Source organism: Tursiops truncatus, chromosome 7 (assembly GCF_011762595.2).
Source record: "Tursiops truncatus isolate mTurTru1 chromosome 7, mTurTru1.mat.Y, whole genome shotgun sequence".
Classification (NCBI taxonomy): domain Eukaryota; kingdom Metazoa; phylum Chordata; class Mammalia; order Artiodactyla; family Delphinidae; genus Tursiops; species Tursiops truncatus.
The window spans coordinates 34,714,955-34,729,088 of NC_047040.1; the positions used below are offsets into that span (position 1 = coordinate 34,714,955).

Below are 14,134 nucleotides of genomic sequence, written 5' to 3' on the forward strand. Positions count from 1 at the left end.
CTCTGGGGATTGCTGTGAGGATTCAATCAGCTAATAGGTGTGCTTAGAACAGCACCTGGCACCTAGTAAGTTCTCAGTAAATGTTAACTATTTTTATTATTGTCATAATTTATTAAACTGTCCTAAGTTTACATTGTTTTCCATTTTTCACTATTACAAGGAGGCTTTATCTTTGCACATTTGAGCAAGTATATCTGCTGCACAAATTCTGAGAACTGGAATTCCTGGGTTGGAGGGTGTGCATGCTACTAGGTCCAACTAAACTGGCTTCCAAAATGTGCAGTAATACAATGAATCGTGTATGAGAGAGTGTCTGTTTCCCCATATCCTTTGCCAGCACCGAGTACCATCCACACTTGGCATTTTTCAAATATCTGGGGGGAATTTCAGTTCATAATTGGCATTTCTTCTGTTATTGTGAGATATTCCATCTTGCTATAGATTTAGTGAATATTTTTATTTATTCTTCTGTTCTCTAGTTTCTATTAGGTTTTTTACTTTCTTACTAATTTGAAGAATTTTCTTATATACAAGGGATATTAACCATAATCTGCTGTAAATGTCCAGGTATTTTATGCCGGTTTGTTAACTGTCCACTGGAGACATCACATATAGCCCTTTAATTGCGAGTATCCTGCATCTGGGAGGATGGCGTTCCATCCCCACAACTGGCATGCCAGTTGTACCCTCTCTAGGTCATTCCATTGCCCAGGCGCTTCTGAGTGGTACAGATGTGATATGACCATTGGATCCCATATCTCACACTTACCCCACCCTGCTGCAAAGCAGGTGACAGTATTTGCTGTAAATTGTTCTGAGGTGATGTTACGTGGGATCTTACGAGAGCAGATTTAATGCTAAGTAAGCCCTTAGGTAGTGGTGATGGCTGAGGTCCTGGAGGCAGGCACAGCAAACCTTCACCTAAGATATGCGTCTCTTCCTGTTAAAATAAATCACAGCTCCTTCCAGGGTAGAAGTGTTCGATGCTGTCAGCTTGCCACCAAGTGGCGAATTGGTCTCCTGGAAGGATGCTGCCAAACTGGGGACTAGCTTTAGTCTGTATTGGGGGCCGTTGGACATTCAGCAGCAGCTACATGGATGCCCAGGGCCCACCCCTGCCCCCCGGCCCTTCCCACATCCATTGTGTCAGCAGTGGAGTGACCAGGGACAGAGGTGGCTAATGTCAAATGCCATTTTGTCTACTTTGCCTCTTTCATGGTGGGTGTTTTCTGCTAGAACTGGAATTCCTGGGTCGAAGGGTATGTACACTGCTGGGTCCAACTAAATCACCTTCCAAAATGTGTGCGGTAGCACAACCAATGACGTATGAGATTGTCGCTACTACACATGAGTCCACGGGCCACTTGGGCCACTCAGCTTTCCACACAAAATGGATGACCAGGTGCGCCATCCAAAGCTCTGCCCATCAGGAGACTCTGCCCTCACCACCTCTGAGTGGGGCTCTAGTGAAGACACCACCCATACCTGGCTTGTACACACATACTGAGCCCACCCATTGGTGAACCAAGCTGACTTTTCCTTTTCCATCGGTTTGTCCTAAAGGACCTCTCACTCCACCGTGTAGCCACAGGGATGATTTGCGGGAGACATGCTGATGCAACAGTAGTGGGTAACGGGGTCTGGGTTACCTGCAGCTTGCTTGTTCTTTCAATTCCTTGTGTTTGATTTTGGATGTGCCACTTCCGGCTTACCTTATTGCCTCTGGGCTTGCTTAATTGCATTTTAACAAGATCCTCAAGTTATTTGCGTGCATTTTAAAATGAGAGAAGCACTACGTAGTATCAGACAGACAAAAGGATAGGTCAAAGTGATAGTGTCTTCCAGGCAGAGGACACAGGCAAAGGTTCCAAAGTGAGAAATAGAACGGGAAGTGCTCACGGTAAAAGAGAGGGGGTTGTGAGATAATGCTGGAGAGGTAGGCAGGAGCCAGAGCACTGAGGGTACACACGCCACCTTAGGGACTTGGAACAGTATTCTGGTGGGATGAATAGGAAGCCATGGCAGGATTTGAGGCAAGATCGTAACATGATCATATTGTGTGTGTGTGTGTGTGTCCATACTTCTACACATAACTTTGGCTTTAATCTGGAGAATGGTTTGGAAGGGAAGCAAAATGAACACAGGGCAAAGATGAGGAGACTACCGCAATAGTCAAGTTAGAAATAATGATGGCTCGGGACAACATGGGAACAAAGAGAGTGAGAGGCAGATGTAAGACGTTTCTCTGAGGTGGGATTAACAGGACTTGCGCACCTGGATGACGGAGCATCTCGGATCACTCCCTCCTTCCCCCCAACCCCAGGCTTCGGCTCAGCGTCTTGTGGATGGCTGCACTGACAAGAAGATCTGTTTGGGACCCATTAAGATGGAGGTGCCTTTGAGACATCCAAGTGGCAGTGACAGGCAAGTTGGGTTTTCAGAGCTGGACTTTGAGTGAGAGAAGCCCAGGCTGCAGGCAGAGAAGCCACAGGAGTGAAGGCACCCGCCAGGGAGAGGGAGTGAGATGAGGACCCACGGCTCCCTGGGAAATCCCAGCATTTATAGACGTGGGCTGGAGGAGGGGTTGGCAAAGGGACAAAAAGAGAGGGGGAGAAAGCAGAAGAAACAGAAAACCTGGGGAAGCCAAGCTGTGAGGATCCCAAGAATGTGCCCTCCTTTGATCTGTGTCACCACAGCACAGGGTGAGACTTTAAAATGGGTCAGTTCGTGTTACTTCTCTGCTCTGCCTTTCACTCAGATTAAAAGCCCACGTCCTCACAGTGGTCTCAAGGCTCGGCTTGTCTGCCCCTCCCCGGGCCTGTTCTGGGCTCACAAGCGCCATTTCTGTCCACAGAGAGGCAGGCACACCCCCCCGGCGCGGACTTTGCCCCCAGATGCTCTGACGTGCTCTTCCTCCAGGTACCTTCTTGGCTCAGACCCTCACCATCCTCATCCCCAGACCTACCAGCTGCAACCAGCTCCAGGCCTCCCTCACTCTCCGTCGCCTTAACCTGCTCTACTTGCATCGTTCCCTCAGCACTCGGCTCCTTCGATCACACTCTGTAATTCAATTATATTTGTTATTTTCTGTCTGTCTCCCCTGACTAGATTATAATCTTCACAAGGGCAGGGATCTTCGTTGACTTGGTTTACTGTTATGTCCTAAGTGACTAGAACAGCGCCTGGCACATAGTAGGTGCTCTATAATCATTTGTGATATGAATGAGAAAGCCTGCTCTTTAAAGGGTTTTAACGTAACCATGTGTAACCGTAATAAGAATGACCTTAGTCTTTAGTCCTAGGTCACTGAAGAAGTTTTGCCGTCTTACCTGGCTCTGGGACAAGAGTCAAGAGTTGCAAGTGTGACAGGGAGAAGATATTATACTCTAGTCTCTAGTCCTTTATACATCAGTGCCGATGTTTGGAGTTTTTCAGTGATTCTGTCTTGCTGCTTGGTCCACTTTGAGGTTTCCCGTCACTAAAGGCCACTGGGATATATTTCTTATGAATCTCACAACTTCTCACTCTTTTCCTTGTTTTCTGTTTCTCACATGCCATAAAATTCACTCTTTTAAAGTGTGTGTAATTCAGTGGTTTTTAGTATATACACAGGCTGTTCACCCATCATCACTATCCAATTCCAGAACGTTGCCATCAGCCTGAAAAGAAACCCTGTACCCATTGGCCATCACCGTCCCATTCCCTTTTCCCCTCAGGGCCTGGCAACCATTAATCTACTTTCTGTCTCTATGAATTTGCCTATTCTGGACATCTCATAGATGGAATCATATTATTAATATGTGGCCTTTTGTGCCTGGCTACTTTCACTCAGATAATGTTGTCAAGGTTCATCCATGCTGTAGCACGTATCAGTATTTCACTCATTGTATGGCTCAGTAATATTCCCTTATATGGACATACCACATATATCAGTTTATAGAGTTGGGCTGTTTCCGGTTTGGGCTATTCTAAATAATGCTATGAACCTTTGTGTACAAGTTTCTGTGTGAACATACGTTTTCAATTCTCTTGGGTATATATGTAAGAGTGGTCATATGGTAATTACGTGTTTAACTTTCTGAGGAACTGCCAAGCTGTTTTCCAGAGGACCTGCACCATTTTCATTCTCCCCAGCAATGGATAAAGGTTCCAATGGCTCCACATTCTTGCCAGCACTTACTATTGTCCATCATTTTGATTACAGCTGCCCTAGTGGGTGTGAAATGATACCTCATTGTGGTTTTGATTTGCATTTTCTTCATGACTAATGAGTTTGACCATCTTTTCATGTGCTTATTGGCCACCTGGATGTCTTTGGAGAAATGTCTATTTAATTCCTTTGCCCATTTACAAATTGGGTTATTTATCTTTTTATTGTTGAGTTGTAAGAGTTTTAAAATATATTCTGCACAGTAGATCTTTATCAGACGTACGATTTGCAAATATTTTCAATATTTTCTCCTGTTCTGTGGTTTGTCTTTTCAATTTCTCATAGTGTCTTTTGAAGCACAAAACTTTTTAGTTTTGATTAAGTTCAATTTATCTGGTTTTTTCTTTGGTCCTACAGACTCTTTAGACATAGTGCCTAGATCCATTCTGACAAGAAAAAGAGGGTGATAGCAGATGGGGACAAATGAGAAAATGATAACTTTACAGTTCATACTAATAAAGTTACTTAGAAAACCACCTTTCACTAGACAGTATAATTTCTGTTGGTGAATACAAGCCAACTATGAATTACATATAAACCATCATCTTCCATTCCATTCAGCTGGATGGATTTAAGGGACAGAATAATAAAGAATACCATTCTAGAGGAAACCAGTTAGCATTTATGCCATTTAAAATATGATTTCTAAATTGCTTAAGCATATCTATCAAATTCCAAATGGAACATTTAAAATTAGCATCCTATAAAAGCAATACTCTGTGAAATGATTTCTGAACTGTGAAAATTTGTCTTTCAGACCCATCATCCTAGAGCATTGAGACTGGATAGATTGCTTTGTTGGAAGAGCCACCCCATCTTCGCCAGAGGTTTGTATTTGGTTCATATGGGTACACTCCAAGGAACATAGGATCCAGGTTCATCTCTTGGAATCTGGAATAAAAGGACAAGTTTGGATGTTTGCAACTTGGAAAATGTTTGTGATGTGTGACAAATAGCAGACTATAAAATAGGATAAAAACCACCCAGAGGGTGACCAGGACAACGAGAGGTCTGGCCATGACAGTATGAGAAATGTGGAGGAATCCAGGAGGAGACCGAGGGTCAGGCGAGGCAGGACAGCTATGAGAGTCATCTCATGCTTGAAGAGGGACAAAGGAAAGGTGGAATCAGCCTCTGTGCTTCTCCAGAGGGAAGCGGCGATTTGTGGGGTTTAGGAAGAGCTATAAGGGGTACCGTGAAGAGCCCTCATGAGAGGAGGTATAGGACGGGGCTCTCCCCTCAGTATAAGGAATAACTTGTTTACAGTCAGAGGAGTCGCTGGCAATGGCATGACCTCCTCCCACAATGAAAAAGCCCACTGGGAACGCCCAAGGAGAGCTGAGATGTTTGCTCAGCCGGAGGGGGGCGGGGCGGGAGGGGGTTGGCTTGCAGGAGGGATTCCTGCTGCTGGGGGTTGGGAAAGGGCCCGTCCTACTTTGTGGTTCAAATGAGGAATGGCACATACTCCCAGTGGTTTGGAAGGAAGTTTAGTCTGTCCTCTAAACTTCCTTCCGAGGAAGTTAGACTGTGGAGGTGGCCCAGATTCTCGGCCTGGGATTCTTGGGTTCAGGGCACGGTTCCTGAACTTTATCCCCGACTAATGTGTCCTGGGAAGGGAACAAAACTAATAAGGAGGAATATACAATTGATGAGTGAAGAAATGAAGGATGAACCTTCCTTTTTTAGTGGTGTAGAACTGAGCCCCACCGCAGGCAGGCTGCTCTCCTGCTCAGATGTCTTCAGGATTCCTGTCACCTCTTCTTCCGTGGAAAACCACCACGGTGGGTTAATGAAACTTAACCACAAGGACAGGGGAAAAAACAATTCAGACTTGCATGAGCAGAACATACCATTTTTGTGAACTTGTCTTCACAGGCCATTCTAATCTTCTCTGGGGTCAGCGGACTATTGAGCTTCAACGGTCCAAACAGCCCTCTCTCCTGTCGTGCTGCACTTACCGCGTCCCGGATGGCGAAAAACACCGAACACCCCAGGAATATCCCAGACTCTCCCAGACCCTGGAAGGGAAACAAGTCAACTAGATTATGACTCTCTCTTTCTCTCTCTGTGTATATATACATATGTATGTGTATTATGTATATGTGCATCTATAGGTACATATGTGCATGTACAGGTACATAAAGTATTAAGTATTACATGTACAACTTTTTCCTTTAAAAAGCTAATTCACTATTTTAACCCAGTATTCCCATTCTTAGGATTCCAGCCTAAGGAAATGATCCCAAATGGAGAGAGCAGATATAGGCATTAAGATGATTATTGGCATGAAGATGAAAAATCAGATAACCTGATGGTAATAGTAGTTTGTGTTGGTCTCCACGATTTGGAGTATTTTTTAAAAACTGTATAATGTTGTTAAATTACTTTAAAATTAAAATGTGTTGGGAATTCCCTGGTGGTCCAGTGTTTAGTACTCCGTGTTCCACTGCGGGGGGCACGGGTTCAATCCCTGGTTGGGGAACTGAGATCCTGTAAGCCGCATGGCGGCCAAACAAAAAAAAATGTTTAATAGGGCTTTTTTCCCCTACAATCCTGGCAAAACCCCCAAACAACCAAGAGATGAATGTAGCCCCTCCCTCCTGGCACAGATACCACGTAAACATGCATTTATTCATAGAGCACAGCTTACCTTAGACGAATACAGGGTATTTGAGTTTTGAGACGGAGGCAACAAAGAAACCTGCAACTCCGTGGGGACGTCACAGATGGCAGGGATCTTATATTGGTTTGGGCCCCGAGTGTACAGGACCCCCTGAGGAGAATAATTCAGTTCCTCTATTGTATAAAGTCCCACGCCTTGAATAAATGCACCTTCAATCTGAGGCAAAAAATAAATAAAAATAAAAATTTCCATATATGAGAAGAGACAGTCAACAGTAACATTTCACCTTCTTGCTGTTAGTCTGAATCTTAAAAATGCAGTTGAAGGGGGTTTTCAGCATGTCTTGGAGTATGTCTCCAAATGTTTACTTACAAGTTCACCTCGAAGCATGTCTGAACATCTTAGTGAACGCTAAGTTCACTCAAAGGACTTGAGTTCGAATCTCAGCCTGGCATTAAAATTGCAGCTCTGGAAGAACGCTCAGGGAGCCCGTAGCCCAAATGCCCTGACTTTTTCTGCCTACAAGGCAGATGAAACGCTCTCTGACTGGTTGGCGACAGACCCCAGCACCCCAGGAAAGACTCTCGGGGCTCCGGAACCTTAGCAGCTCCTCACTTACGAGCCTGCTGGCCTCACATCTCTGGACTCAGTTTCCTCGCTTGTAACATGAAGGGTTCGAACCGTGTGCTTGCTTAGCTTCCTTTACAGCTTTAAAATGCTCCAGTTCTGGGCTTCCCTGGTGGCGCAGTGGTTGAGAGTCCGCCTGCCGATGCAGGGAACACGGGTTCGTGCCCCGGTCCGGGAAGATCCCACATGCCGCGGAGCGGCTGAGCCAGTGAGCCATGGCCGCTGAGCCTGCGCGTCTGGAGCCTGTGCTCCGCAACGGGAGAGGCCACGACAGTGAGAGGCCCGCGTACCACAAAAAAAAAAAAAAAAAAAAAAAATGCTCCGGTTCTTAGATGTCAGCACGTGGACAAAATTACCTTTCCACATAGACTTCTTTTTTTTTTTTTTTGGTACGCAGGCCTCTCACTGTTATGGCCTCTCCGATCTTCCCGGACTGGGGCACGAACCCGTGTCCCCTGCATCGGCAGGCAGACTCTCAACCACTGCGCCACCAGGGAAGCCCCACACAGACTTCTGATTTCTGAGTCTCTTCTTCCTTTCTTTCCTTCCTGTGGCCATTTTTTCTCCACCCATCTCCATCCTCACTTCTATCTATTAGCAGCGATGTTCTTCTCTACCACGATGTTAGAGGAAGCTTCCTAACACTCCAGACTGCTCCCCGGGCCAAGTCCCCTCCCCCTGCTAAGTGAGGTGCCTGTCTTTGGAGGCTTCCACCAGCCCGGCCCTCTTCTGCTCCCTACCTCCAGCCTCACATCCTGCTCCTGGGACATGGGTAAGCGCTGCCACCAGCCTCTCCTCACTGCCAGCCATGAACACAAGGTGTGCAGAATCTTAGCTCTTTCTTTAGGTTGATTTCCTCCACTCTCCTCCCACCCGGAACACCTCTTCCCGATCATTCTTTGACTACCTGGTCCACACCACTTCCTCCCGGAAGCCTGCTTTGACTTCTCCAACCCATACATTCTTCCCATTCTCCAGTCAATGTCCTAATTGGAGAGTCCCTCAGACTATACGCTCCATTGCAAGTAGGGAGCTGAATGGCCCACTGGGGTTGAGGCAGGTAAAGAAAGTGAGTGAAGCTTCCAGAGAGCATGTGACTCTCTAAAGAAGCAGCCAATCAACTTTTCCTCGTGGAAATGTAGTGCCGGTGTTGGCAAATTTTCTGTGTTTCCAAGAGGTGCTAGCCATTTGAAAATTCATGTAAAATAGCTTGTGATTTTTCAATCTTGTTAATTAGTTCAAATTTAAATTTTAAAATGTCTGTGGGCAAAATAGGCTACCCATCAACAGCTGCTGTAACTATTTGACGTTTGTTATCTCAACCCAACATTAAACTCCCTGAAGCCAGAGCCCATCATCTCCCCAGGATTCAGCACTAAGCACTGCATTCTACTTCCAGCCCACAGGTATGGGGCTCACTTTTCACCTCTAGGCTTAGTCCTGCTCATTCAGGCTCCCCAGTCACAGACTGTATGTTTCTTCAAAATCTACCTGAAACACCTTTGTCCCCTTCCCTTTTTTAAACACTAAGAGATTTGAGTTCCGTGGCTTTCCTGAACGGAAGGATTCTGAATAAAGGGATAGAATAAGAAGACGATGAACAAGCCAACGGGATGTGTTCCTGGCAGATCCCCCAGAAGTTTTGACTTTTACAAATAGGGAGTCAGGAAAGTCAGTTCCACATACCTGGCCTACGTCAAGGGCCGGATTTATACTGCAGCCAACATCCATGACAATGTCTGTTCTGATGTTCTAGTAATTAAAAAAAAAGTAAAAACGTTTAGTTTAATGAATACAACTTGGGGAGACAAAGTCGAGAAGCAGTTCCTGTCAGGATGGCATTGGAAAAGAACCTATCTTTGGGCCACATTATATTTCAGGAGAAAGAAGCAACAAAGTTTACTATGTATAACTTTCAAAGTTATATAAATACTCAACCAGCTTAATCAGTGATATTTTTTTTCTTGGAAAAAATAGAGAAAAATATTTACTTGACTTTGATTCCAGCTGAGTGATGTAACATATTCAGTTTAATCCACTACAACAAATAGAACATATGCCACAGAAAACAGGAAGTGTCTATGGCCCTCCCGATCCTTGTTGCAAAACTCTGTGGCTACCACACAACCCCACATTCAGAGTCCAGCTGGCTGGGTGATAGTTACTGAATCAAGAGCTCAGGGCACATCAGCAAAAAATCTGTTATATGCTATTGTACATTTTTCACTTTTAGAGCAGAGCAGAGATGAAATCTAACATTACCACCTTGGTGACCAAAAGTTCTCTGATAACCTACAAATGAGGAGAAGGACAGCAGGCCCAGCCAGGCTGGTGGTGACACCTTTGCTCCCCAGCAGGTCTGTACCTTCTTTTCTGTGACGTATGGTCTTTGTCATGACAGATTCTACTTATAATTATGAATGCAACAAAGGAAACCCAAGAATTTCCTTATTTGATCTGGGACTTTCATCTAGCATTTTTCTTAAGTAAATTAGATAGTGATCTAGAATGTTTTACTATGATAAAACTTCAGGTACCCACCCCTCTTGTTTAAAGACACAGTGAAATGTAAATTTCTCTTCCACACCAGTCAGCAAGGCTGGTGGCCTCTTCTAGGAGACCAGTGGCCTCAACTGGAGGCGAGCGGGGGTGCTCTCAATTCTGCAGTGTTAGTGAAGGTTTTGCTTTCAAGGCTGTGGACTTACTGCTGTCTGCACTGTCATCTGATAGGGCTGTTCTAGGCGGTGGCAGCAGACTCCACGCTGGCCCCCACCTCCCCGTATTCACGTCCTCATGCAGCCCGCTCCCGCACTCTACCAGGGGTGGCTTGTGTGGTCAGTAGGATATGGCAGGAGTAATAGTTCATCACTCCGAGACTAGGCTGACTCTGGCTTCTGTCTTGGGTTTTATCTTAATCACCCATACTCTCTCTCTCTCCTTTTCCTTTGGACCAATCCCTCACGGGGAACCAGCTTTCACGTCCTGAGGACACCGAAACATCCTATGGAGAGGTCCACGTGGTGAGGAATGGAGACCTCTGGCCAACAGCCAATGAGAAACTGAAGCTTCCTGCCAACAACCACGCAATGCAGCTTGGAATCGGATTCTCCAGCTGCCACTGAGCCTTGAGATGACTGCAACCCTTGGCGGTAGTCAACAGCTTGGCGGTAACCACATGAGGAAACCCAAGCCAGAATCACCCCAATAAGCCACTCCCAGGTTCCTGACCCTCAGAAATGGTATCAGTGAATAAATGTCTGTTAAAGCAATTCCATCAATATGAAGAGAATTTCTGAAAAACAGGCCACAGGGAGGTCCGTTAGTGGGATGTCACATTATGGCCTTTTGCCTTGGGGTGATACCTAACCTGAGCCTCAGATCTAGCTTATATGAAGACATCTGATAAGGCTTCTCGTGCATCTCTTAGGATTGTTCAGTTAGGCTTCCCTGGTGGCGCAGTGGTTAAGAATCCGCCTGCCAATGCAGAGGACACGGGTTTGAGCCCTGGTCCAGGAAGATCTCCCATGCTGCCAAGCAACTAAGCCCGTGCACCATAACTACTGAGCCTGAGCTCTAGAGCCCGCGAGCCACAACTACTGAGGCCGCATGCCACAACTACTGAAGCCCTTGCACCTAGAGCCCGTGCTCCGCAACGAGAAGTCTCTGCCATGAGAAGGCTGCGCACTGCAATGAAAGAGTAGCCCCCGCTCGCTGCAACTAGAGAAAGCCCGTGCACAGCAACAAAGACCCAATGCAGCCAAAAATAAATAAATAAATTTATATAAAAAAAAGATTGTTCAATAAATTATAAGAGCACACCTTAACATTTAACACCAAGGCTAATTATTACCCAGTTCTTAGATCTTAACAACACCAAGGCATATGCAAGACACAAGGAAACCCAAATGATTAAGTTTTCACCAACATTTTCTTCGAGGGAGGGGGGATGTAGAAATCAGTTAGCATGAGAGGACTTTCTACTGAACTCCCTAACACAGGACAGCTACTGTAGCATGAAAAGCATGCTTAGAGAGATCACTGGCCCCAGTCCAAGTTTCCCCAAAAGTAATCTGGTTTGAATCAGAATCCTGACAAGCTAGATACTTGAATGGGCAGATTGAATAAAGGTGTAGGTGCAGTAAGGGTGTATATACTTTCAAAGATTAGGCTGACTACAGCGTAAAAACATACAGGCTGGAGACATATTAAATGCAAGCTTATATTTGATCATGATCCAAGATGCAGGCACGAAGGATGTTTGGAAATATCAAGAACCAGAGCTTGCCTCTGGGTAGCTTTTGGGCAGATTATCACATGACAGTTGTGAGGGTATCACAGTCCCATTTAATCCATCGATGATCATTTATTGTTATTGATAGTGGCAAGGGACTTCATTTACCCTCAAAGGCCCAGCTACAAGAGGAGAAACTCTGAGTCCTTGAAGCAGGAGCGTGTGTGTGTGTGTGTGTGTGTGTGTGTGTGTGTGTGTGTGTGTGAGAATCTGTGTGAGCATCTCCTCATAGCTTTTTTTTTTTTTTTTTTTTTTTTGCGGTATGCGGGCCTCTCACTGTTGTGGTCTCTCCCGTTGTGGAGCACAGGCTCCGGACGTGCAGGCTCAGCAGCCATGGCTCACGGGCCCAGCTGCTCCGCGGCATGTGGGATCTTCCCGGACCGGGGCACGAACCCGTGTCCCCTGCATCGGCAGGCGGACTCTCAACCACTGCGCCACCAGGGAAGCCCCATAGCATTTCTTAAAAGCATAAGGATGCTCTTAAACTATCTAAAAAGCAGGACCTAGCTGGACAAAAGATATCAAAAGCTGGCCACCAGCTCCCCTGGGCTGGCCCTTGGTGCTTGTTAGCAGATTGTGGATGCTTATGAAATCCTTCAAGAACGCCATATGGGGCTTCCCTGGTGGCGCAGGGGTTGAGAATCTGCCTGCTAATGCAGGGGACATGGGTTCAAGCCCTGGTCTGGGAGGATCCCACGTGCCACGGAGCAACTGAGCCCGTGCGCCACAACTACTGAGCCTGCGCGTCTGGAGCCTGTGCTCCGCAATAAGAGAGACCGCGACAGTGAGAGGCCCGTGCACCGCGATGAAGAGTGGCCCCCGCTTGCCACAACTAGAGAAAGCCCTCTCACAGAAACGAAGACCCAACACAGCAAAAATAAATAAATTAATTTATAAACTCCTATCCCCAACATCTTCTTAAAAAGAAAGAAAAGGATGCCATATGATGGCATTTCATGGAAGAGGAAGCCCCCTGTAGGCTGTGTTTCTACATCGAAGCCCCCTGTAGGCTGTTTCTTCCTTGAAGCCCCCTGTAGGCTGTGTTTCTTCCTTGAAGTGATTTTTTTTCCTGATTCCATTTGGAAGAGCAGGGGAAATAAAGAAGAGAGGCTGCCAGTTGTTTTCCACATAAAACACCGAGGCAATTGCTGAGCTTCTATCTTCCTTGGTAAAACAGACAAATTATCCTTAGGCCGATTACATGGTGCCTCTCTGGTGCTCAGACAGATGGAACATGTGGAAAATAGATGTATCTAGAGTTCAACTTGAAGACCTTCCCAACTGGTACTGACCTTATGAGCACCTGTCAGACAGTCTATCTCAACCTCGGAACAGGCAGCTCCATAAACAAAGTATTCGAAAGGACGGCCTTCGCCTGTCTCCCAGTTCATGTTCGACTCATAACCCCTGGAGGAAATAGAATTCTTGAGGAGCGTTGTTAAGTGATCAAGTCCCCTAATTGCAGACCACAATGATTAAACAGACCCGTTAAGAGCTATGCTCAATTTGTATGCACAGCAAACCAGAGGAGTGCACAGGTACAATGATGTGTAGCACATAATACATGCAATAAGTCTGCTGAATAAATAAATATTTACTTCTTTCTTATTAAACTTGCTTTGCCTGATAAAAACATGAAACCACTCCCTACCACTGACTCCTTATGCTTGGAAGTTAACTGCTGACTGTCTGGATATTCATCCTATTGCTTTGGCTAATATTGGGTCATGTAATCCTATCGTCATCAGATTTGGGGGATTCCACCTGGATTTTACACCAAACACTGCATCAGAGGTGCACGCTTGCCAGTTCACCCGTCTGCTGGCTCTAGGATTCAGCCTTCTGTGCGAGGGATCAGGCCCCTTGGCTCTCATTCTGTGCCCTACTCTGGTCGCTCCATCAGGCACCATGGCCTGCTCTGTTCCTAACTGTTCTTTAAGAACACCAAACAAATGCCATGATAGAGGAGAAGCATAGGCCAGCAGCTTGCCGGTACTTTCTACCCTTCTCTCCTCTGCTCCGCCCAGTCTGGAGGGGCTTATTCCTGAGAGCCAATTCCTGATAGCCTGGGACTCCCATGACAAGTGACAAAGAGACAAAATCAGGTATGACTCTCTATATCACTCTATTCTCTGGTGGCTTCCACTCTCCATTAAAATAACTCGATAAATTGACAGATTCTTTTCCAAAGTGTCTGAGTTCTAGTTGTGCCGCATCTTGACAACACACAGTTATCGTCAAATTCTTATATTTTGCCAATCTAGAAGGCGTGAGATGGTATTTATCTTATTATGGGTTTAATTTGCATCCCTTTTCCTTCATTTCCTAACTTAAGGGACACACTGAGTTTTCAACAAAAGGTCAACCACTGTTGTGGGTTCCA

The 14,134-nt window shown here is 45.8% G+C and overlaps 1 protein-coding gene and 1 long non-coding RNA gene across 7 annotated transcripts in view; one reads left to right on the forward strand and one right to left on the reverse strand.

Annotated features, from left to right (window-relative positions):
- The window catches only part of LOC109550562 (uncharacterized), a 51,891-nt gene extending 45,667 nt beyond the window's left edge, over positions 1-6,224 (forward strand). The window contains exons 3-4 of the long non-coding RNA XR_012333013.1: positions 4,968-5,037; positions 6,086-6,224. This is a non-coding gene — a long non-coding RNA (uncharacterized lncRNA). The remainder of the gene's footprint in view (positions 1-4,967; positions 5,038-6,085) is intronic.
- AOX1 (aldehyde oxidase 1) overlaps positions 4,810-14,134 on the reverse strand; it is a 70,343-nt gene continuing 61,018 nt past the window's right edge. For 5 of the 6 annotated variants that reach the window (XM_073807418.1, XM_019939179.3, XM_073807417.1 and 2 more), the window contains 5 exons: positions 13,044-13,158; positions 9,147-9,212; positions 6,861-7,049; positions 6,061-6,228; positions 4,810-5,101 (listed from right to left, as the gene is read on the reverse strand). In XM_073807418.1, coding sequence (XP_073663519.1) covers positions 5,051-5,101; positions 6,061-6,228; positions 6,861-7,049; positions 9,147-9,212; positions 13,044-13,158 — 589 coding nt within the window. In that variant the 3' untranslated portion in view covers positions 4,810-5,050. Of the gene's footprint in view, positions 5,102-6,060; positions 6,229-6,860; positions 7,050-9,146; positions 9,213-13,043; positions 13,159-14,134 lie in introns of those variants that run through there. The other variant, XM_073807421.1, reaches the window with a different exon arrangement.